The sequence below is a fragment of the Lepidothrix coronata genome, unplaced genomic scaffold, assembly GCF_001604755.1.
Source record: "Lepidothrix coronata isolate B3197 unplaced genomic scaffold, Lepidothrix_coronata-1.0 Scaffold192, whole genome shotgun sequence".
Taxonomy (NCBI): Eukaryota; Metazoa; Chordata; class Aves; order Passeriformes; family Pipridae; genus Lepidothrix; species Lepidothrix coronata.
Genome location: NW_016690372.1, coordinates 103,334 through 127,826, shown reverse-complemented (window position 1 = coordinate 127,826; position 24,493 = coordinate 103,334). Strand labels below are relative to the sequence as shown.

Here is a 24,493-nt window from a genome sequence, read left to right as displayed (position 1 = left end):
TTAGAATTTATTTAGTTTCTTTCAGATTTAGACTGTATATTCTTGTGCTCTAAGGGAATAGGAATGCTGTATAGTAGAGCTGGGAAATGTTTTGTAACTTTGGTTAGACAATCACAGTGGCTTTCAAGGTGCTCATTTGTCAAATGGGAAAAGGACTAGGCTAGACATTGGCATGTGCTACAACAAAAGATGTATTTGTTCCGTGTAATCTTTCATTTGTACACACAAAAAAGACTTGGCTTCAAGCTGTAGCAATGTTATTTAGTTTTTTATTTTTTTCTTTCTGGATGTAAAGCCTTCTACTTCTATTTATTCTACTTCTATTTATTCAGTTTTTGGTCAGTTTCAGGAGCTGCTCTTGAACTGGGGGTAAATGAATGCAGTAGTTATTCTACAGCTATTCCTCTCCTCCCTCCCCTAGAATGAAGTCAGAGATAGGATGAGACTTACTCTGCCAAAATAAAAAGATAATCTAGGAAAGCCAATTCAGCTGAGTTAACTGAATTCTGTCATGGCCTACTATCCCTAGTATGTTATACACCTTTGTCTACCATAATCCCGCAGTCTCTGCATGAATGGTGCTCTTAAGGCTCAGTCTCACTCTCTCATAAATGAATTTCTATGTGCTTTTATACATGTGAAAGCATTAAGTTTTGCAGTTTTGGGCCTCAGTGTAAAACTGCCTAGGTTCGTTTTTCTTAATTTTTTAAATTTCTCCTTTGACCAATTGTTTATCCTTTCCAAAATAAAGATTTTCCACCTAAGGTCCAATAGCATAAGCTCTGACTTAAAAACCTAGAACTGCAGGAACAATCACTAAGCAGGGGGAAAGCCTGATCTGAAAGGGAACAGAAAGTCTGCGGCCACATCACTGTTTTGGTGTTCTCACTCCACTGTCTAACAATCACCCCCTATAGGGGGTATAGGAGTTACCTGATTTTTAGCAAAATCTGTAAGACATGGGGCAGAGGGTGTTTTCAAGCAAGCACCTGAAGCAGAGGTTTAGTACTGTGCAATTACCTTCCCTCAGGGCAGAAGCTGTTCATATCATTAACATGGCTAAAAGGGACTATTGCATGTGCCTTTCTCTTTGGAGTAGCAGGTTAGGAAATGTTTTTTCCCTTCCTCTACACACTGTAGGCTTGCCTACATCCTGGCCCTGGTCCCAGCTATTACTCATTTCCCAAGAGAGAAGGGGTATGTTATGCCTGAAAGATGATAGCCTGAATAAAGTTGGACCCCCTTGCACTGAATCTTGCAGCTGACTGCCCTTTATTAACCCAGCATTTGTCTTGGGAAGTCCTGGTAAGGTCATCAGTCTGGACGGTCACTAAACACAGACCTTGAGCAGAATCGCTTTTCAGGCCAGGAAGGGAAACTGAATTGTGTATTAAAGAGCTGAGCAGTGCAAGCAGAGGTTTGTATTAACCCTTACAGTATTGTAACACTGAAATTTCTGTTGCTGCCTGCACTGATTTTTTTTTCCATTGAGCTGGACTGATGGCAATTCAGGGGGAAAACATGAGTTCTAGCCTTTGCCAAACAGCCACATATATACTTAATGTCTGGCAGTTGCCTCTGTGTGCACAGACATACTCACCTGTTCAGATGATTAAAGAAGAGTGTGAGTTCTTCCATGTCCACACTGTAGCAAGTACAGGGCATCTCTACATAATCTGCCTGATACCATCACTCAAGGCTGTCCCTTTGACTTCTTAGATGACATAATGGGAAAATTTAAATCAGAAAGAAGGACAGTACAACTTGTTTTCTCTGCACAAATTGAGAGCAGTATAGAAGGAATTTTATTGTCTTAAGTGTCAAAGGAAGCAGGAAGAAGTATCAACATGAGGGCCATGGGAGTGCAGTAAGAACTAAACCTAAATAAAAATTCTGCATTGGCTACATAAGAACACAGAACCACACTGATTAATTACAAAAAGACACACGTGATACTGTTCTTAAAGAAAGAAAATTTCCATTTCTTAGTTCTGAGCTGTACCAGTGATAAGGATGTAAATGGTTTTGGAGCACCCTATCAACGCTAGAGTAGAATACTGATGTGCATGGAAGGGGACCACTCTGGTCCCACTAGCACCATCTCAACCCTGACCTGGAGGGAACTCTGCTCTGCAGAGATTATGGGGTATTCAGTAGCTTTCTGGGCCTAGGCTGAGTTGCTCTTGAGCAGGCAGGGCCAGGCACCACTGAAGGAGAGTGGTTGTGATACAAGTAAACACTTGCTCAGAAAACAGACAAAAATATTAAATTCCCTAAGGAGTTCAGCTTGGCTGTAGAGGGGCCATCTCCACCTTGCTCTGGGGTAGAGCAAACATCAAGCCAGAATAGCACTTGCTTTGTTAGGTAAGATTATAAATCCATAATGCAGGTCTTAATGTTGTCAGGACAACAGCGCAAGGCCACCAGAATATGTGGTGCTATTTCAGCCAGTCTCGCACACATAGTACACAGGACACCTCCGGCTTATATCTAGTGTCTGATCATCAGACCATTTGAAATACTTCACTTAGAAGAAGCAAGTGGCTAAAGCAACCACCCGAAGTGATTAGCCACAGCCACTAGAGTAAGGTCAAATCAATCTAATCCAGACTCTTGCCCTTTGGCAACAGGAGCATTCTTCTGTTCATTATGGTTTCTAAACTCTGAAATTTTAAGGACAGTCATATTTCAGTCTATACAACACCACATATGAGCCTACCTTAAGGGGCAGGCACCTGATTAAGGCTTTCACCTGAAATACTTAAAAAGAATTCATCATGTTAAGCAGATCTGATAACAGCAATACAGCTACTATATGAACAGAAACTATGTTTCAACCACAGTTCTGGAGTAATTTATTCTATGTACTGAGCCATAGGGTGGCACACAGGTAAAATAGTCAACTGAAAAAAACCACTCCACTCCCAGCTAAAACACTTGCTAACATACCTTAAGTTCCTAAAGACTCCTTTAGCTTATATCAGAATTAAAAAAAAGGCTAGTGTGTCACAGATTGATGGACACCCAACCCCGCTCTTTAATATACAAAGTTTATATCAGTGACACTGTAGCAGAAAGTTTTGCTCACTAATCCATCCATCCATTATAAAAATTGCAGTTGGCCAAGGTACCAGGGACTTGTGTCCATGAAAGTAAAAAGAGGAATTCCTATTTCAAAGTGTGCATTACATTTAAAATAGTTTTGCAAATAATAGGTAATTAGTAAGTAATTCAGCATTTGTTGAAGTCTTTCAAAGCTCACCTAGACTTTACATACAATGTAGGCAGTGTCTATCCATTCCATAGTGTACGGACACAGTTCCCTTCCACAGAATTCAAAGGACTTGTACTGCAGAACAGACATCAGGTGAGACCTACTGAAAAGTGAAATTAACACCACAGAGCTACATGAACAACCCTATAAATATTTAACATTAAATAATTAATAGGACACCTCAAGATTAATCTTTCCTGTTCTGCAGGCACTAAGGAGTACGAGTTACAGTCTAGTTCCTTATTTTCATTCCTTCTCTGTAGGTCTAAAGACTGCAGGAGTGAAAAAGACTCTCATCACCAGCCTTTTTTTCCTTAAGGTTAGAGGCAGACAGACCAGAAGTCAGAGCAAGTGGATAAGGGAGGAAAGAAGTAGAAGAGCTAAAGTTTGTCTTGCATTGTATCCTCAGTTTTCTTATGGCATAAAGCTAGATTGCACTAATCCTCTCTGTCATGGAAGGATGCTGTCTGTTTGGAAAGAAGCAAAGCTTTGTATTGAAGTGATTCATCTTATTACAAAGATAGGGGGAGCAAGAGAAAGAAGGCTATGGTCGTTTTCCAGTTTCTTGCACCATCTGCTAAACTGGAGATACAGAATCAGTAAAGAGCAGAAATTCTACCTCACAGAGAAACATAGTAGAAGGCTTGAAATAGTAACCCTAGAAGAGGGCACTTATCTGCTCCAATGTCCATCTTGAGCAGTTATCAACACTGGATACATGCAAAGAATTAAATGCCTCCTAACATATATAATTGTGCAATTAAATTTGAAAGAGGATGTTCTTGTCTGGCTGCAGCTGAGGATTAAGAGACCTTGAATGCTACCTGTCATTCATTTCTTAAACATCCACTTCCTTTGGTTTTCTAAGCTATTGGACTCAGTTACATCCTGCAGGAAAGCGCTTAATTACAAAGTCAAACAAAGCATTTTGTTTTAAGCCATTCTGCCCTGGTGATCTAACACTGCTGAGCATCCCTGTTGCCCTCCTCTCAAGAAAGTATCATTAACTTGCAGCTGACCCCTCACTTGCCTCATTTGTTTTGAATTCTTCCTCCCCCCACATTTCCCCTCCTTTCCATCTAAAAAGACTCAAGTCTGTCCACCTATTGAATGTTCTCTGTATGAAGCTGCTAATTATTCTCAAGAGCTTTCCAGTTATTTTGAATTAACTGATCAATCAACTAACCAAAGTCATCGTGAGGGTGCATCCTAGTCATATATTTTTTTTTAATCCCGTATTTCATCCACTTTAATAAAACCTGACATTGTTTCCCTTGCTGAATGCTACTTCTATTTATCATATGATTCACAGTGGCATCTGAACTTTCAGTCCTCTGCATAACAAACATTATGCAAAGGAAGTTTGTGGCTTCCAAGTGGCCCATATTATTTACAGGTAACTGTTACCTTTACAGCTAACATCATCGTTAGCATCCATACACTAAATGTTAATTTACAGCCACACAGAAATGAGCAGAGGACACATTCAAAAGGGTGCTTGGGTTGCTACTGCTGTTAATTTCAATTGTTGCATGTAGCTGCAGTGCAAGGGAATGGACAGGTGTTGCACTGCACTGTGGAAACTGGTATCTTATTCTGGATTAATCTTCTCTTGGCTCAGCAGCAAGTTCTGCCACCTTCTTGTGGTTTGTCCTCCTGGCTGTACAGCATAGCAAAAAACAGACTGTGGTGGTACGGACAGACCTTGCAAGTTACATCACAGTTAAGGATGTACAATTAGGAACCTGTAAGGCCTGAGTTAAGTTGCTTGTGGGTGGTGCTTCGAGGATTAACACTGCTTTAACTAGACAGAAGAGCTGATTAAAATGGGTTAAGAACCCGTTCTCTGCCACCAAAATAGCTCTGCTTATTTCAGGATGTGGCACAGCAATACTGCAACAAAAAGCTGGTAGAGCTAAACTCCATTATGTTTCTAACAAGTTCACAGGAAAGAATAAGCCTGGTTCTAACAAAATTAAATATGCAATATTTCAGAAAGTTTAGCTCCTTGTCAGTGCTGTGATAAAACAAGACACTTTCTCTCAAGGATACCCCGCTACCAAGCTCAGCTCTTGCATCCCCTAGATCCATTCATCTAAATCACTTCAAGACCATGCTGTTCTGACTTCTGGAAACCCCATTGTTCCCAGGCTCTAGGCCTCAAAGAGAGGTCTGACAACACTCCAGATTTCTGACAAGCATTACATTACTTAATCAGTAGTACAACACTCCCCCAAAAGAAGTGTAGGAAGAGCCAAAGCTGTAAGTGGTAGCAAGGCCCCGGCCAGCCCTTTGGCAAAGGTTAGCATAAGTGGTGCTGTTACATATTGCAGTTATCCAAAGAGCCAGAACACAAGCACAGCTCTGGCACTGGGGTGGGGAAATGCCTTCAGGAGGCTCCAGGCTGAGATGTCAGGAAAGCAACAACAATTTCCTTGAGCAGGGCTCCTTGCAAACAGGTGTATGTAACTCTAGCCCTAATACTACAGGGAGGAAGGAGCAAGACCCTTGTGGAAAGGAAAAAATGCTTGTAAAACCTGTTCACATGATTACATTCTTCTTTAACTTTTTACTCTTAAAACTCATACCTCAGTGACTGAAGTGCCTTCCACAAGCCTTCATAGTAGCAGTTACTGGAAGTAATAGACAGAAGGCTGATGAAGAGATGACTCAAAGTTCAGGGTTCCCATCAGCCCCTGCCTACCCTGTCTCCATTGCTGGGACAATTGAGGTCTCTGTGCCTGTTTTCATATGGTAATGGCATAGGCATATGCCTATATACCCACTCAACCACAAAAGGACTTACAGCAACAGTTCACCAGCACTGCAGTGGGCAAAGAGGTTCATTATCCCACTGTCTACCCCCTCAGAGACAATGAAATGCTTTGAAATAGGCGGGACTAAACATACAGGATATGTTTTTGCTGGATAAGAGGACTTTGTATGATCAATAAATCGGGCTGAGCAAATTCAGACCTGTCTCACATGAGAAATGATAAACAAAGTGTTCATAATGACAAAACCAGGAGTTTTTGCACAAGATTTGGGGGCCATCCCATTCCAGCAGCACTTCTCCCTCAGCCCTGCAGGCCTTCCATGGATTGAAGACTTCTGTGCAGATAGGGAAGAAGTACTGTTGACGAGACGCTTCATCTACTTGCTGTAAAGGCAAAAAAGTTGATAGCAAGTCTGCTGACCCCACTCACTCCATATTCTTCCTGAAGCAAATTCCCACCAATGTACAGAACTTTTTCTTTTTTTTTCTTTTTTTTTTTTTTTTAAAAATACTTAGTGAATTAAGATGGATACCTCTCCCAGAAACAGACAGGTGAATCCTCTGGGACCCATGGGATCCAGCTCTGGGACTGGCCCAGTAGTAAGTACCTGGGAAAATCAGCACTCTTTTGCTCCCGTTCCCCTGTTCCCTTTGTCAGAATCACTGCAGGTGGATCCAGGTCCCAACTGTGACCAGCAAGAAGTCTATGGAGCTAGGCACGCAAGGCACAGCTCTCCTCACACCCGGATCTGGTACCCATTGAGGTCTGGCATGGCTTTGGAATCGGCAGGCTTCTTCTCACCAGACGGCCTGTGAGCAAAGAGGGTAACAACTCTTCAGAAACTGTTTTCAGTCAGGAGATGCTGCACATAGAGATGGCAGCAGAGGAAAAGGTACACAGGAAAGCTTTAGACTGGTCCTGCACTATTGAGGGCAGGATCTTCTGCAACGTCCAGTAATTCTCCCAACAACCTCAACAGAAGAGAATGCAAGTTAGGAAGAGTAGGAAGTCCACTCTGGAACCCCAGGTTAGTTTCAGGAAAACAATCTTACTGACAGCAGTGTAATTTTTGGATCTCTTTGAGGCACAGGTCTGTGAGACACCAGAGCTCAGACCCATGCATAAGGTTAAATGTCAGCTACCAAAAAATCAGTTTGAGCTGCCTTCCTCCTCCCTGCCAAAACAAACAAATAAACAGAAAACCAACTGTCCCCTCAACTCCCTAAGCAATGATAAACTCACAAAGGCACAGACTAGGGAAGAATGCTACTGCAGGTCAGAGAAGTATCACCTGTTCTAAAGAAACCCAGTAGGACATCAGAAGGATCCAAAACCAAATAACAAGGTGGAGACTGTGAGTAAAACAGAGGTGCTCTAAACAGGTCTCCTGCTCAGCAGCCCCACTCACCGTCGGTCCCCACGGCTGTTGCGTCGATGGGGGCTGGCCTGACCTCTTTGTGGGGAGGAGACATCTTTCTTTCTGTCCTTAGTGGGAGATGGTGGTCCAGTTCCTTTCCCAATCTGCCAGGAAAATTAAAAAGCAACAGGAGCAGAAACTCAATATGAGTAATAACAGAAAACACAAAAACTAACAATGATTTATTACATGGGAATAAAAGTCAAAAAGGCAAAGCAAGCGTATCAAAAATGCAAAAACCAGAAAAAAAAAGTTACAGTGACAGCTATGGCTCCAAGGACCATATACAGTCCGAGCTAATCTCAACTGCAGCACTGCATGAGCATCTATTAGGGGACCAGCCTGTATACAAAGGGAAAGAGGCTGCAGCTTCCAATTCACACTCTACTCCACCATCATTTAGGAGAGCTTCCTGTTGCTTCATTCCCCCAGAACACCAGCAGCCAAGCAAGACAGTAGATGCAGCAGAAAACTACTCCATCCTTGCCACTTACCTTCAGCCTCATATCACGGGCATGTCTCTCAAGCTCTTTGCGAAAGTCTTCCCTGGTTAGCTTGTCTAGATCCAGGACGGAGCGCTTCCACTCAATCTGTTCCACACTGTGTGGGTCATGGGACACACAGTGGCCCAGCTTCACCTTTTTGAGCGTGTGCCAGCAGCGGCGATATGCCTCCTCGAAGTCAAAGATGAGTTCGCTCAGTGTGCGGAAGACAGGTGCTTTGTACATAAGCTCCTCGCGTCGGCTGATGCCCAGTGCCCCATAGCGGCCTCCAAAGTTCACCCCCAGCACAATGTGTCGGAAGTAGTTCCCTGAGAAGTGGGTTTTGAAGCTGATGGGGAAACGGTCCAGTGTGGTCATGTTGTTGGTGAGGTAACTGACAGCAGCCACTATTCAGGAAACAACTGGTGATACCAGTTTCTTGACAAGATACTTCCTCCCTACTCCAGACCCTCCCAGCCTGCTCAGCAGACTCACTATTGATTCACGCATCACACAGGCAGGATTTGTTCTCCAGACCCAGGGTCCAGCTCATTGCAGGCTGCCCTACTTTCATCTAGGTCACAAGGAAAACAGACTTGGCCTCTTCAAGGAGACAGTCAACAAAGGGAAGTTAATTTCGAGGCAGTTTTGTGATGCAGAAGTTGCAATGCTAGCACCTCAAGTTTACTGTATTCCATAGTTCCCAAACTGTTAACACTGCGGCATTATTCCTCAGTTTGTTTTAATCTGTTTCACTAGCTACTGTTTCACTCACCTTTAGGACAAAAACTACCCTTCTGAACCATTCACTCACCATCTCTGCCCTTCCAGCTGGTTTTACCAATGTGCACGAAGAACCTATAGCCTGAGTGCCATAAACTAAACATGGAAGACAGCTAGGAAAGATGCGTACTTAAAGACAACATGTCCAGAACTAATAAAGGTATTGCCTAAGCTAATAAGTGACATATGCCATAATTGGAAGCTAGGGAGGATTCCTAACTTAATTGCTTGGATTTGGACTTTATTGGTAGAGTTTTGTGGCAGAACTGGGGAGGAAAAAAGGGAGGAATGTGGGGCTTGATGACAATATTATAAACAGCCTCAAAGCATCATAAGAGAGAGAGCAGAGGTGAAAACGCAAGGATGGGCAGACACGCACAACTTCAAGAGGAAAGGATACATTCCCAGGATCACAGCTTCCAGGCATTTTATTGGCAGGGCCTCTTTGGTCATTTCTTTGGCCAGGTCCATCAGCCTGCAAAGTGGGACAAGGGAAAGACAAGGACAATTAGAGGGCTTGAGTTATGCAAGTATGGCCAGTTCAGCCTTTTTTCACTATACAGGTAAGGTAAGGTAGGTTTCCAGGAGAGGGTGGCCCACTGACTACAGGGAACAGAACAAAGTATCTTCTCTAGGAAGACATTAAATCCATACCAGGTCTCTGCCACATGCTGTTGCTGCTTACAAGGAACTCCCTTCAGTGAGTTACAGCAAAGCTGCCTACTAGGCCAACCTCTGTTCTCAGAGAGAACACAGTACATGGCTCAGCAAGTTCTGGATGGACACCAATGTGACCACAAGTAAAACCCTCAAAGGACCAAGACCCAGCAGCGTTAGGCTCACAAGGTTCAAGGACAACGAAGCCTACTTCTCTGGCATCAACCCTAGTCTCTGTTCAACAAGTACCATGAAGGAGACGTTGCACTGATTACAAAACAAGGCATTTGGAATCACATAAGTCTATGGACTAGACCAATAGTAAAAAGCCAATCTTGGGAGACCCATAATACGCTGTTCAAGAGAGTCAATGAACATCAAGTGCTTATCTTGAGGAACTTATGGGGCACATCTCTTCCCAAAATCTGCAATGAGGAGAATTCCCATTTCTCATTCAAAGTATGAGCCACCAAAAGCTTAGTGAGCCTAGATTCTGCAAAGGTACTCACAGGAGATATGAAGTTAGACTTGTAAAGATACTTGGCTTTTACAAAATTTGTTTAGAGCAGGACCTAATTTCAGAATCCACCAGAAGTTCATATAGTTACATTCCAATTAGAAGCAGGCAGAATCTGCACATCTTTGCAGCACATTTTTGTGATTTTACTAGATTTACTGATTCATGACAGAAAAACCACTCTACTCTTGTTCTTGAGAAAGATGAGACACAGCTCTGCCCAGCTATGCCCCAGGCAACAGACTACTAGTAAAGTCATCTAAAGTAGGATGGAGCTGCAGTACTGAAAGCCCTGAGCGCCACTAGACCTTGGGCAGGGGATGGAGAAAAAGCAGTGCTTACAGCAGGGCTCCAACAACAAAGAAAGGATAAAACGCTGTAGAGGCTGCTGTAGACACTTACCCAGTCAGAGGTCTGCTCTTCTTAATTTCAAAGAATTGTGTCCCAGTGTGATTGTACCTGGAGGCAAGAAGTTAAGGGCTTGGCAGCTTGGAAAGTAGAATTTGAAGAAAACTTGTCTGAAGAACTTTCATGTTATTTACCATTCTCACAGCAAAGTCATGATTCCACAAATATAATAGCAACGCAAGAAAATCCTCACCTCCCTCTCCTGCATTTCTCCCATTTATAGTCCCTCCTTACTTCCACTGTATTTCCTTCTTGTCAATTCTTCTCTTTCTCATACTCACACACAGGTTTCCACTCCATTTCCCAAAGGTCCATACTGACAGTACATACTCTGCTCATCTTTCCAGTTACCAGGGGAGAACAGAGTTTGACAAATCTCTTCCTGCTCTGATCTGCACAGAGCAATGAAACATTCATGGCACCAAATTCTAAGACTGACTGGGACCCAATCCAGAGCACAACCACCCTGGATGGTGTCAAAAGGTCTGCCTTCTTACCTTGAATTAGAGCTGAAGCCAGAGCTAGATCTGCATCTCATCAGTGAGATTAGACTGTGTTTCCATGGCACATACCTGGTCTCGAGCACAACAGGGACAGAGAAATTTCATTCCCAGAACACAGTCACACAGGCAGCTCTGCATATAAAGGAGTAGGATACCACAGATGCACAAAAGCAGGGTGGCTGACCATCATTTAGACAGCTACAGAGAAGAGTGAGTGAGTACAATGACCTGAGAGGGTTTTCTCATCACCACAGCTCACCCATGTCCATCTGACACCTGGCTGTCAGGATCTCAGATATGTGTTTTTAACAAAATGCCACTGTAAAGGTGCTGACCTAGAAGAGTGGGTAGTGGGGAAAGGCCCTTGACAACACGCCCATTTATTAGATGGAGTGAACAGAATCAAAAGGTAACTTAGGCAAAGAAGAAAAGAAACAGAGCAGCAAATAAAAAAAATATCCCAAGTCCAGCTTCCTGTTTTCAAGGAGCAAGTTTCAGTTCTCCTCCAGCTACAACAGAAGGTACTTTTCTGTTCTTCAGAGGAAAAGAAAGTCCCCTTGGTCCCTTTTCCTGGGTTATCACAGCAGTGACTAAGGTAACAGCAAAGGATACTGAAGCTCCCTGATGTAGCGCTGTACAGCTTCCAGGCGCTCAGGGATGGGGGTGGACGGCTGGAACACAGGCACACTTGGTATGGGAATCTGAAATGAGGAGCAGAACATAAATCACTGCTTCCAAACCTCTCCAGCTTCCTGCTGAACTCAGTCACACACAGCTATAGGGAGCATGTTCCTCTGAAACCAGACCCTTTTTGCTGCCCAAAGTGACCACACCAGAAACATTCCTCTGTTTCCACACTGGTAACTGGGAAGGGATTCAGAATGAAGCATTACTACACAGCTGCAGGAGAAACTATGTGAAAAGGTCCTGCATTTATGCAACATTGGAAGAATTAGAATTAACTGACAAGGCAAGATGCAAGAAAGGAAAGCTATCACCTGAGGGATCTCATTAGAGTATTGAAACTAGAAGGCACAAAACAAAAATAAAAGAAGGAGAGAGGAAGGCAGAAATGGAGAATGAGTTTCCCTAAAGCCACCAGAGGGTGGAACAGTCCTGTAAAAAAAGGGTATGAAGGTCCCTCACTGCCTCCTGGCATCTCAGGTGAGTCAACACTTACTTGGGCAGAGACTTGACAGCATGACCCCCTGCCCTGCACTGTCTGGTATTTCGTACTACATGGTCAGAGAATGACTTCTGGAAGTTCACCATTTAGACTACTGCGCCATTCTGAGGCCTCAGCCTTATGGGTCCAGTCAGATTTTCCTCACCATGTGCTCCAGGGAGGATAACTTGCAGTCTTGTCAGCAGCTGAGAAAATGTGTCTAAGGAAAAAGTAAGGTCCTGCCCACAGGACAAATATAAAGGAGAAGACACAAATTTGGGATGACTGACAGACTTGGAGAAACAGCCCAGTATTTTCTCTCTGAAGGATAGTTCATGCCTTGCATGCACCTCTCTGATACCAGACTGCATCTTTTCTCAGCAGCTTGGCTTTTAACATTTCAGTTCCTCCTCAGACTTCCTCCAGAGCTCAGCTATCCACAGCTATGAAAGAGTGAGTCAGAGCCAGTTCTTCTCTTGGGCCTTCCACTCTGCTGTGCACAACTGCCTCTGCTGTGCACGGTTTTGTAGCCAGTGGCACTGCTTAGTGCACCCTTCATGTCTATTTCTGTGGCCACTCATTCCCATATACCTCATTCTGGCCTGGGTTGGCACAACTGACTGCTGAACCAGGTCAGGCACCTTAAGCAGCTGAAAACTGAGCCAGCAAGCATGGGTAGTTTTCAGTCAGATCAACTCCTTGTCCTGGCTTGCCATGTGGTTACACTTTCCTTGTGCCCCCCCCCCCCCCCAATCCCAGTACAAGGACCAGAGACCACTTAAATTTGAGAGACAGGCTGTTGCTGCCTCTCCTAATCAAGCAGAGGCACTGGCTGGCTCACTTGCAGAAGGCAGCACAGGAATGGTGGGAGCAGATGTGAAACTGAGTTTGTTCAACTGCAGCAGGGGCAGGGAAGGCTCCAGAGAGCAGCACAGGAATGAAGCCATCTCTGGAACCGCACAAGCTGAGTCAGTTTGGATGCTGTGAGCTGACATACTGAGTCATAGGAAATAATTTCCAGGTAGAAACAATAAAGGAGGTAACAACCAAGGCGGCGGACTATTTAACTTTGTTTCATTTCTTCTGCACGGAGACTTTCATGCTTTTGAGTGGAGACAGATAGATTGAGTACATGTTGACAGCACAGACTGTAACTGCAGTAGTTACTGGGTAGTTACTCCTCCCTTACTACTATAGACCCCCAGATCTCCTTTTCCTCAAAGGACTGTGTAACACTGAGACAGCGCAGTGGCAACCAGTTCAGGAGGGGACTAGTTAATGCAGAAGAGCCTCCTGCACCTCAAGTAATTAAACTGATGAAAGTACACTGTGCTCTCTCTCTCAGATCTGGGCCTGCAGCCCAGACTGGGCTACAGTTTCTTTTGCATCAGGTCTATAGCATTTTAATGGGGCAACAGAAGCAGGAGAGGAATAAGGTTCCTAATCTCTCTATCCCACACTGACAGGATGAGAGATCCTTACACTTTTTTCCTACCCAGCATCATCCACTGCACATCTCAGAAGGGCTATAAATATTAGGCAATTTTCATAATCTCCAGAAAGCAGAGAGGAATTTATTTGTAGCAGAAAATATAGGAAATTTCCTTCATCAACTGGTAAATGAGCCTACCAGGGGTAAGGCCCCACTAGACCTACTGTTTACAAACAGAGAGGGGCTGGTGGATGATGTAGTGGTTGGAGGCCGCCTGGGGNTCTATTTATTCAAAGGAGTTTAAAGCAGTGGAACTATAACAATTTATACCATGCAAGAGGGGAAGACTAACATACATTTAGTCACAATTTTCGTAATTTTTTTTTTGGGGGGGGAGACTTTAAAATATACAGAGGAAATATTTTAAATACTAACTTATATATTTTAATATGAAAAATTCCTACGTGTATTGCTTTGAAAAATTTGCATAAATAATCTATGCTGAGAAATTAAGTAACATTAAAAATAAATAACTGTAAGAACACAGCCTTTACCTGTGACAATAAAGTCTTGAGAGAAAGAAGACGTCCTTGACTGGCTGCCTCATGCAGAGGTGAGCGATCTGCCCAAGAACCTATATAAGAACAACATTTATTGAATAAACCATGTGAATTACAAAGGGTTGGGAATGCATAGAGCAAGGCAGAAAATATAATGCACAGAACGAAGTCAATTGTCCTATGACATTAATTTTTCCTCTTTAGTGACTATATTTCAAATTATCAGTTTCTAAACAATAAAACCTGCTCTATTATTAACTGTAAACATCTCTAATAAATGATTATGAGGTACAGATAATAAAATATTGAGATACTGATTTCATTAATCTGACTTAATAAATTCATCAATTACTATATTTTCCACTTCTATTTTTGCACTGTTTATTTTTAATACAAGTAATATAACTTATTTTTGTAGCTGATATATAAGCTTATTTGAACTTAAACCAGACATAAACCTGCCCGAAGAAGTCATGAAGAAGCTGATGTATATGAAAATCAATGTGGAAATCCCTGTGTATGATGAGATTAATTTGCAGCTACTACACTATTGCAAGTAGAGAAATACAGTGAGAACCACACTAAAAAAATTACTATAGTAGAAATATGATATTAAGTCTAAGTTCTTATTCCATAAGCTATTAGGCCTAAAAACAATTAGATATGCTTACTGTAAAAGTTTGGCATTTATTTATCACCCTCAAAAAAGAAAGGAGAAAAACAAAACAGGAACACAACAACAACCCAGTCTTCACACACATACCCCCTGTAACTCCCAGCCTAGGTTCCAGAGTCATCCTGCAGCTCTTGGTGAGGGACCCGCCCTTTCCTCTAGAAAATTGGATACTGAGCAGGTTCCTTCTAGCCATTCAGGTTTGCAAGCATAGCTGATACCAATTCATTTAATGAATTTTGCAAATCGAGTTTTGACAGACTGTGCAAGGAAGAACCATCTTTAAAATGTATTATGAATTACCGATATTTTTTCCTGTAAGAAGAAAATCACTAAAACTGTAAAATACTAATACAATCACTCGTGTGAGTTATATCAAGCCCTCCAAAATCCCTGAAGAAACATAGAGAGAATTAACTAAACATGATGAACTGATAACACAGGCAGATGAATCTTCAATGTGTAAAGGTCCCTTTGTCCCTTGCAATGGACAGGAACTGCCTACAGAGCCAGTTACTGCATTTTAGTGACAAGGCAATTAACCTTAAATGAGAAGGCTGTTGCTCAATCACTGGCAATTATCAGTCCAAACTCTAAGATAACTACACACCAGAAACAGACCCTATTTCTGTTTCCTATTGGTCCCCTTCTGTTCACCAGCCTGTTTCAGAAAGTACACTTCTGGTTACTATAAACAACCCCCTGAAATCACATGAAGAATGACTAAAAAGATTAAAGCTGCTCAACCTGAAAAGAAATTAAGGGATAGTTAAAAACATGTGAAATAGCGCACAATAGGAAAATGTAGATAAAACCTCAATTTTCCTAGAGGTGTTAGGGAATGAAACTAAAACTTACAGAGAGATAAGGCTACATCTTAGAGAACATATAACTGCTCTTTGTAACTCAGCACTACTGAACACTACTGAGATCAAAAACTTAGCAAAACAAAAGCACAGCTGAGTATTTATCATAAAAGTACATAAAGCTGATCACGGAAGTTAAAAAATATGAGACTAAGGCTTTATAAACCTGATTTTAAAAATGCAGGGAGATTTCTATTATGTCAGAGTATCCTGTATGTGTGAAGCTCCTTGTGGTCTTTGATCTGCCAGAGTAGATGGACCACTGGCAAGATCCAGTTTCCAATACTCTGTCAGAATTATTTGCACTAAGCTCTTATTGGAATGGGCTGCCCAGAGAGGTGGTGGATTCACCATCCCTGGAGATTTTTAAACGCAGATTAGACGTGGCACTGAGTGCCATGATCTAGTAAATGGACTGGATTTGGACCAAGGGTTGGACTCGATGATCTCGGAGGTCTTTTCCAACCCAATCGATTCTATGATTCTATGATTCTATGATTCTAAATCAGATCTATTTTGATTTCCTGTTGGTTATTCTGAAAGCTGGAGAGAGAGCTAGAAAGAGAGCCCAGATTTCCCAGAGTATATAACCTCTGCCAGACTTAGCAGACTGAATGAACGCATCCTTGGTTCCTCATCATTTGTGTGGAGGGGTTGCATCACCCCACTCCCAGATTCATGCACCCCAGTGGGCTGGCTATATGCATGGGATTGGGACCCTGCTGTTAGAAAGGGCATCCTGAGAACAACAGAGATTTTCATGTAGTTAGTGGGCCATGCTGTACATGAGAAAAGGCAGATGGGAGAAAGGCACAAAGCTCCACCCTTATCCATATCACAGAGGTGCTTTTTTGGCCAGCCTAGTTTAGCAACAGTTTCTTTTATGGCACTTATGTGTATCCAAGCTCCTCCCTTACTCTTCCTTCTGGAAACAACAACATGGGAGCAATACCAATCTTGATTGATAGCCTGAAAAAAAGAAAACATTTTTTTCCATCTCTCTCTGTATAAATACATTAGATGCAACTCTTCCTGGCTTTGCTCTCATAACCACCTCATTTAAAACCCATAATTTCTTAATGAGGCAAGCACACATCACTTTGTATTTCCAGTGTGCTCCCATTTGATGGTACCAGCAGCTCCAAGCAAAGCAATACCCCACCCTGTTGCTAGAAAAAAGACAACCAAGGAGGGTGGCACTCTCAAGCCTAGCATGCATGGCCAATCAGCTATGCCCTGCCACTGTGGCACAACTCACTTGATGCCGACTCACCCCAAATCTACTGGAAGGAAATGGAGATTAGAGGAGATCTCTGACTCTGGCTCACCCCAGTGAGAGACACAGTCCCTGAAGCTCATCAGTGAACATATTTTATAAAGTCTGATCACAGTCTCCTGCAGTCATCATTTTAGAGTATTTTAGTTTATAGAGAATTCTTTTGAGAGTTACTTCCCCCAACACACAATGATGGCTACCATTCAAGGCCAAAATTTTGGAGTAGGTGAATCACTGTCCCATTCCCAACACCTAAAAAGGACTATTTGCTCTCTAGCACATGGAGAGTACCCGGCTTTTCAAAGGAGCTAGCCTTGCAGAGTACACCCATTGCCCTAATTCTCATTCAGCCATTCAAAGAAATTTGATGGCATGGAGACAGGTGGTGATGAGCAGCCTTCAAAGATAAAAATACATCCCTAGAGTGGAAAAAGAGCTAGAGAAACAGAGCTCACCCATCTTTGTGGTTTCCTGCATCCTAGTATCCTCTCAGCTGCATGCCTGGGGAGCTTGGGAATGAGATTTCAGATGGTGGAGCACTGAGTTTATAGATTTGTTTCCCAGAGGTGCTAGCAGATGCAAAAAACCCCCAAACCTCAAAAACCAACAACCCCCAAAACAAAACAGCCTAATTTCACCCATTATTGCAAGAGCTCATTCCACTTGTGCCCTCTAACTGTAACCCTTTGGCACCAAGACTACAAAGTGAGAACAGTGGAAGTTCTTCACATAAGACCAAAACCGGAGGCAACACTGTATTTCCCTCCCCTCACGCACCGTATTCCTGTTTGTTAACTTCTTTCTTCCATTTTACCCCCAGCTCTCCTGGCAAAATCAGCCCTTATGGTTACGAAATTAAGTAGTGTGTGTTCTGACTGAAACTCGTTTTCAGTCTTTACCTAGGCTCAGACAAAGTCAGAGGAAAGGAAGGAAATCTGAAAAGGAAGGAAAAGTCTAGTGGGGTTAGAATAGGGACTGTAATCAGGACTCAGGATTTGTTCCGGTTGCTGCCACAGATGCCTATAACTCTTCACTGCACAAAGGATGTTGCATCACATGCTTCTCCAGAGTTCCTCATGGAAAGCAGTATGAATTGCCTGTGCACTATATAATAGTTCTTCCATACTTCAAATTACCTTCCCAAGAAACTAAGTCTTTGCTAAAAAAGCCTGAGCCAAAAAAACTTTATCTTTTAATATCTGAATTTCCCCTATTAGAGTGATGGGAATATTCTCATAACCAGTGGAGTGACACACTAAATGTTTGCAGTCCCTTTTGTTCACAGGATGCCAATGAAAGCGGGAGATTTTTCTCAGGCTAAGGTTCAACATAGATAGCAACAATTACAAGAATTCACATGCAAATGTTTCAGTATGGCACAAGGTTATGTGAAATGGTCAGCGGTTTCTCTTTTTGTACAATTCTCTACAGCAAGGCCAAGAACGTGCTTGGAAATCACATCTGACCCTACACCACCAATACGTTCTGCAAGCATTCGAGAACTCCTCTTAAAACTCCTGGCATCAAGAGTCTCTGTTTGACAGACACAGCCCTGTTCGAAAATGTCTTTTGGTGTGGGAGACTGTACTGAAATTGAATTTCTTCAGGTTCAAAGACTCACCTCTGTCTGTCTCACCCTCAAATATTAGGACTCTTCTAAATCTTATTCTCCTCATCTTTTCATCATTTATCCAGTCTTTCCGTTTAGCCATTGCCCATCTCCACCCCCAGGCTGCTCGCACATCAGCCACCTGAAGTCTGTTTTCCAACAAGGCCGCAGATGAAGGGGGTGCTGCTGGCGCACCGATAGGGCAGAGCCCCGCAGACACCCTCTGGCGCTCCGAGTTAGAGCATGGCTTTGCTTCCCGCAAGAGCACTCCGGGGGCCCTTTTGCCGAGCTGGGGAGCCCGGTCCCTAAGGCGAGCAGGCGGACGCCCCCTCCCATTCCGCCGTTTCCCCCCTTCCCTTCGCTCGCCCTGCGGAAGACAGTCCGCCCCGGGCGGGACCCCGCGCCGCACCAGCCCCGCACAGGGGGGGTCTCACCTTGGGCAGGTCGGCAGCGCCCCGGATCCTCTGCGCCACCCGCTCCCCCTCGGGGTGGATCCTGCCCACATGCCGCCACATCCGCTCCCAGGTGGGCTCGTCCACGGGCAGCCCGCCGCGGTTGACGAAGAAGGGGACGCCGCCGTCGCGGAGATCCTCCTCGCCCTCCTCCTCCTGCTGCTCCTCGTCCCGCGGCGCCGCCGCCTCGCCGGACGGGGGCTGCCTGGCGGCGGCCGCGGCCCCACCGCCCCCCGGCATCGGCATCGCCGCCGCCCGCGCTCAGCGCCCGCCGCCCGCCGCGGGGCCGCCGGGGGCCGCGCCCCGCATGGCCGGCGCTCCGGGCACAGGGCGTCACCGCCCCCGCCTCGCCCCCGGAGATATCAGAGCGAAGGCTTCGCGGGCAGAAGGAGAGAAAAAGCCGGGCGGGGCGGTGCCGGGTGCCGCATCAGGCCGCCGCGGCGGCGGGGGAGGCGCCGGCGGCCAGAGCGCCCGCGGCAGTGACGGCGGGCACCGCGCGGGGCGGGCCTGCCGCCGGGGCGCCCCCGCCGCGCCGCCTCCCGGGCGCTGCGCGGGGCGGGCGGGCACAGCCACGGCCCGGGTGGGGGCTGCATGCGGGGTAACAAAGCCCCGCGCGGGGCGGGGCGCGGCGGGGCGGGGCTGGGCGTCGCTTCCCTCCGCCCCGCTCCGCCCCGGGCCGGGCGGCACCGGGTGCCCACCGCTGTACCGCAGCCGGGCTGCCGGTGACGGGTGGCGGTGATGCTGCCCGCGGGCGATAAGCAGATGAGGGCGATAAGGGAGCCGTCTGTGGCCAGGCGATAAGGGGGCGGGACGGGAGGGAGGGAGCGGGTCCGGGGGGGAGGCTGGGGCTGGGCCATGAAGCGACGGCTTAAGGGTCGTCGTGAGGGGCACAGGTCATTCACTGAGCGCTGCTCGCCGGGGTCTGTGGTCAGGGTGGGGGGGGGTAAAGGACGGTCGGGCTGGGCGGGGCGGCCGGAGGAGTCCTGGAGGTGGTCCCGCTGGACAGTAAAGTACCGCGGGGAGCCAGGGGCAGGTTTCCGTGTTAAGGTAGCTTTGAGGAACGGGACAGCTGGGATGAAATTGCCAGGTGGGAAGCAGTGAGGGGTGGTGAGGGTATTGGGATGTTCCTGTGGCACAAAGCGATGGTGAAGGATGCACTTCTCCCTAGGGGGAACCGTGCTCCTGATATCGGGGTGTGCCACGTGTAGAGTGTCCCTCCCAAGGGAGGGACCGAGCAGGGCATTTCTGCCTGGGAAGAGATAAAATGCACTATCCCTAAGGTCTGGAGATGCACTAGAAGTTAAAGATCGAGTGTTTTGCTCTGGCTTCATCGCCTGGTTCTGTTCTCTTGAAGTGCTGAGAAGCACGAACTCTGATGGGAGGTTCTCCACATGATGCAGGAGATTTGTAAACCTGTCCTCCAGTGTGTACCTGGTACAATGGTTGTGTCCTCATCTGTAAGAGCCAGGCTATGTCTTGCCATGGACAGGACTGCTGACTGTATTTTCTCACTACCCTGTGAGTCCATTTTGAAAGCTCTGGCATAAAAGTGTTCTGTAACTTAAGCACCAAGTACAAGAAATGTGTACAAATTACCAGGTCAGCTGCCGAGGAACCTTCTGAAGGGCATCTTGAAATACTTGCTTTTAGAGCTCCAAACAAAGGGTCTTGGGAAATGAGGGGAAATACGTCCCGGTTGCCATGGGATTTGATGTGTCCTGGGAACTGGGTATAACCTTTACAGAGCCTGGTGGAGGATTTCAGAGAGAAATGCTACTTCTCCTGTAGTGCTCTGTGTGCCGTTCTTCACATGAGATCATTTCTGAAGGCAAAATGCTTGAATGCGGTATTTCTGTCAAGCTCAACATTGCCCCAAATGCTGAAAGGTTGATTTCCTTTAGGAAAAGTAAGCTAAATGTGTATCCCTGCTTCTTCCTTCTCTCTTCGAAACTAATCACCAGCATCACTTCATGCGGCCTACGTTAACTTCTGCAATACTCAAACATATATGTCTCTGAATAAGGATTTTCTCTTCAATGGGGACCTTAAGCACTGCTGATTTATCACCTCAGTAAGATTTTTACAGTTTTTATTGCTTTTGCCTTTTACCTATGTGCAAGTGGTGGTTGGTAGAAGTTGACTCCTTATATCTAAAGAGGCAGCAAAGCCTGGGTCAGGAATAAATCTACATCCTCTGAATGGATGCATTTTGTAAGAACGGTTCATAAGCTCCCATGTCCTGGATCCCTTCAGCCCCAGTGGTCCTCAGTTCCTCTACAGACATGGGACTGGAAGGGTACCAGTCGTGCAATGGCACAGGCATAATGGGGGACATCATCTGCATTGTGGTTGAGTGGCAAGTGTGTTTCCAGTAACAGCACTGGGGAAAGGACAGGGTGCAAAGATTTTAAATGCTTCTTTTAGAGCCATATTGCCTCCCCTGGCTAAAACTAGGCACAGCTGCCTGTAGAAGCAAGAACGCTCGTTTTGATTCAAAGCTCCAGCGCTAATTCAAGATGGTAGTTCACATTGCCTTCTGTACTTGTGCTTTTCTACCTGTAAAAGGGAAGTGCTAATAACCCTGTCTTGCAGCCAGAGATTTTGTAAAGATCAGTTGGCATTTTTGGCACATTAGCAATTATTCTTTCTTAAAAATAAAAATATTTTAGTAGAAGTGGAATACAATCCTTGTATGTTTAGTGTCTTAAAATATATTCTCAAATCTCAATTGGAGGAAATGTAGCTGATAAACATCAGCAGGCCACAAAATAAGGCCTATTAAGGATTTTTGCTTCAGTTTGTATTGGTTAATTATTAGGCAGTGCCCCTCACTTCTTACCATCACTCAAATAATTGGGCAGCAGCAGGGTATCAGTATTATAAGGTAATGCCATGGCACTAAGTTTTGTTTAGCTGAAAAAGGGAGAGCACAGCCATGCCCAGTAAGCCAGTCCCTGCAGTGGGGACTGAAAGCGACTGAGGTGACAGCAGAGCACAGAGATTTCACTTCCTTTTCTGCACAGCTTGTGCTTCCTTGCTGCATGTGAGAACTGTTATGCACGCAGGTAAACCCAGATACCAAACCATGGCTAAGATATTAAGGAAAAGTTTATTCCAAAGTTGGAAACCCTAAATACACCGCTAAAATCACACAGTGGGTGAAAGAGCGCCCCCAGGCCTGTTTTCTGGTGCTTTTATAGCAGTAACTTTCGCGTGCACATAACTTCAAGACTGTGTTCTCCCCTGTTCTTTTACGGATCCTCTTTCTCTCAGCAAGGACCTCACAGCATATTATCTTTACACAGGAATCCTAATTCTCAAAACAGGCAGATAATAAACATCCATGGGTGTAATAAATGGGATTTTCCTGTACTGATCTTTTCCCAGGCCTAGTTTTCCTAGCAGGGAAAACTTCCTTGAGCAAGAACTCTTTATCCTCCTCAAATAAATCTTCTGCATATACCTTCCTGTCCCTACACCACAGATGCTGTTACCCGCAGTGCAGGCTGCATAGTGGGCATTAAACACTGCCTTTAATTTCTGGTAGCACATTATTGTGGCTAGGATGATGAGAGACCAGAATATCATACAATTTTTGTTAAATAACAGCATCAGTCTTTCATTTCCCTATGCTCTGTAGAGGAAGACTGTGCAGAAACTCTGTGTGTATCACACCTGAGAATGGTTTAAATGGGTGAAATTTTGTTAAGACAGACTTAAGTTTTGCTGTTAGTGAAAAAATAAATAACATTGATAAAGAATTGAAATCAAGGCAGAACTTATATTCGATAAAATTATGAAAGTGGTGTAGACTGCACTAGAAAAATAAATTCTCTCTGTTCTTCTGTGTGAACTGGGAATTTTGTCTTTATTAAAGAGGATCCAAAATTAGTTTTTGTGAACAATGGTGGTGAGTGATACTGTTGACTTTATTTTATATTGTCTTTTACATTTTGATTAATATTTAATTTTTTTACTTCTGACAATCATTTGTTGTTATGCTATCATTTTGCTTTTGTAGGTTTTTTTTATAATCTTCAAATACAGTGTCTTCGTGAACTTGCATAGGAGCAATTCGAATACTTAGTGGAGATTTCTTTTTCTTTATGGTGATTTTAGGCCACTGTTTAGTTAACATACATTTTCTTAGTGTGAACTGGAACATCTCAATGATCTTAAGGATTTTTTCCAACCTGAATGATTCTGTGAAACACTGAATGTTGCTTAGAGCATGAGTAGGGATTGTGCTGTCTTTATTGACCTTGGCCTAACTCTTTGTGATCTGAACTTCTCTGTGCCACTAACTTCCTTTTTTGTAACTGTTTCAGAGTGGGTTCCCTTTTCTGTATTCCTGAAAGAGCTCTGTGAAAAGCCTCATGTGACAAATCAGCATGTTTCTGACTCTGTTTCCCAGAGTTTATTTAGCTTTGAAGCTGTTATCTAAATCCATTGAAGTTCCTTCAGTGTTTTTAACATATTAATTCTGTTTAATTCTCTGTGTCTTTGGAATGCTTCTTTCAAAAGCACCTGTAGTTTTTCTAAACTGATTTTTCAGAGCTTTGCCATTAAGACATTCAGTGCCTCTGTATCACCCTGGATAGCTTGTAACATACTTTGTAAGGTCTCTTTTTACCAAGAAGAATTCTTGTGTGTCACAGATTCCTTTGCACCTGTTGGAAATCTGTAGGAAAATTCCAGCAGATTCTCATATTTTCATTCAGGCTTGACTCTACTGGGGGCTGGTATGAGAGGAGGTGGGGAGCAGAAGGGCAAGAAGTGAGGTTTGCAGCTGCCTGACTGTGTCTGGGCCCTGCAGTGTCTCACTGAATCCCATTGCAGAGAGAAATGGGCTGGGAGGGATGTCATGGTGGAGTCCAGGATGGCCTTGACCTGACAAATTAGCAGAACTGCTGTGCTCAGTGGAAGGATGGGGAAGAAACTTGTACAGCTTTTTAGTCGCAAATTCTCTATGCAAAATCTTTGCATGAGATATGGTGTTAATTTGGATTCACAGTACTTACGTTTTATGAACATATTTACATGAAACCTTGGTTTTTGTGTGGAATAAGTGGGGGAGCTGACTTTGTTAAGTCTTGTGAAAGAGAAACCTGAGATGGTACAGTCTTTAGATATAAAAATATTCTTGAATAAGAGGTATGTCTTACACTTCTAGGGTATATGGGACAAGAAATAATATATCTTTAAAATGTTATGTGAAAGAGTCAGGTTATACATTAGACAAAACTTTACAGAGGACAGTGAAAGACTGGAATAAATGTCCTCAGCAAAATACAGGGTCGGTATCATTGAAAAGTTTCAAGCATTGTTCATCAGCCATCAGTCAGGAATCATTACAGTTGGACTCAATAATCTTAAGGGTCTTTTCCAATCTAAATGATTCCATGATTTGGTTAGAGTTGATCATGCTTTTGAGAGGAAGGGAGAGAACCTATATGACCTGCTAAAATCCCTTATGGCCCTTTTTTTTGTGCCTGAAAATCACTGACCTAATGTATTGACTACTGAAGGTGGGAAGTTTTTGCCCATTTGAAAGGTTTTCTTGATGGTGAAGTAAGCAGCTCACTTCTGTGAATGACCTTTACCATTACAAACAGCCTCTTTGATTCCAGTAGCTGCACTTA

The 24,493-nt window shown here is 44.2% G+C and overlaps 1 protein-coding gene across 2 annotated transcripts; it reads right to left on the bottom strand.

Moving 5' to 3' along the window:
• Positions 1-1,764: 1,764 nt before the first annotated feature.
• Positions 1,765-19,204, bottom strand: VASH1 (vasohibin 1). 2 transcript variants are annotated; one of them, XR_001877524.1, is made up of 8 exons: positions 18,834-19,097; positions 11,431-11,519; positions 10,310-10,366; positions 9,134-9,208; positions 7,963-8,344; positions 7,460-7,572; positions 6,659-6,860; positions 1,765-6,434 (listed from the first exon to the last, which is right to left on the bottom strand). XR_001877524.1 is itself a non-coding variant. In XM_017831511.1 (7 exons), the coding sequence occupies exons 1-7, from the start codon at positions 19,095-19,097 to the stop codon at positions 6,788-6,790; spliced, it is 1,053 nt and encodes a 350-aa protein (XP_017687000.1). In that variant the 5' UTR covers positions 19,098-19,204; the 3' UTR covers positions 1,765-6,787. The 2 variants fall into 2 exon arrangements, 1 of the variants encoding a protein (XP_017687000.1); XM_017831511.1 differs by having other exon boundaries at positions 1,765-6,860; positions 18,834-19,204.
• Positions 19,205-24,493: the final 5,289 nt, after the last annotated feature.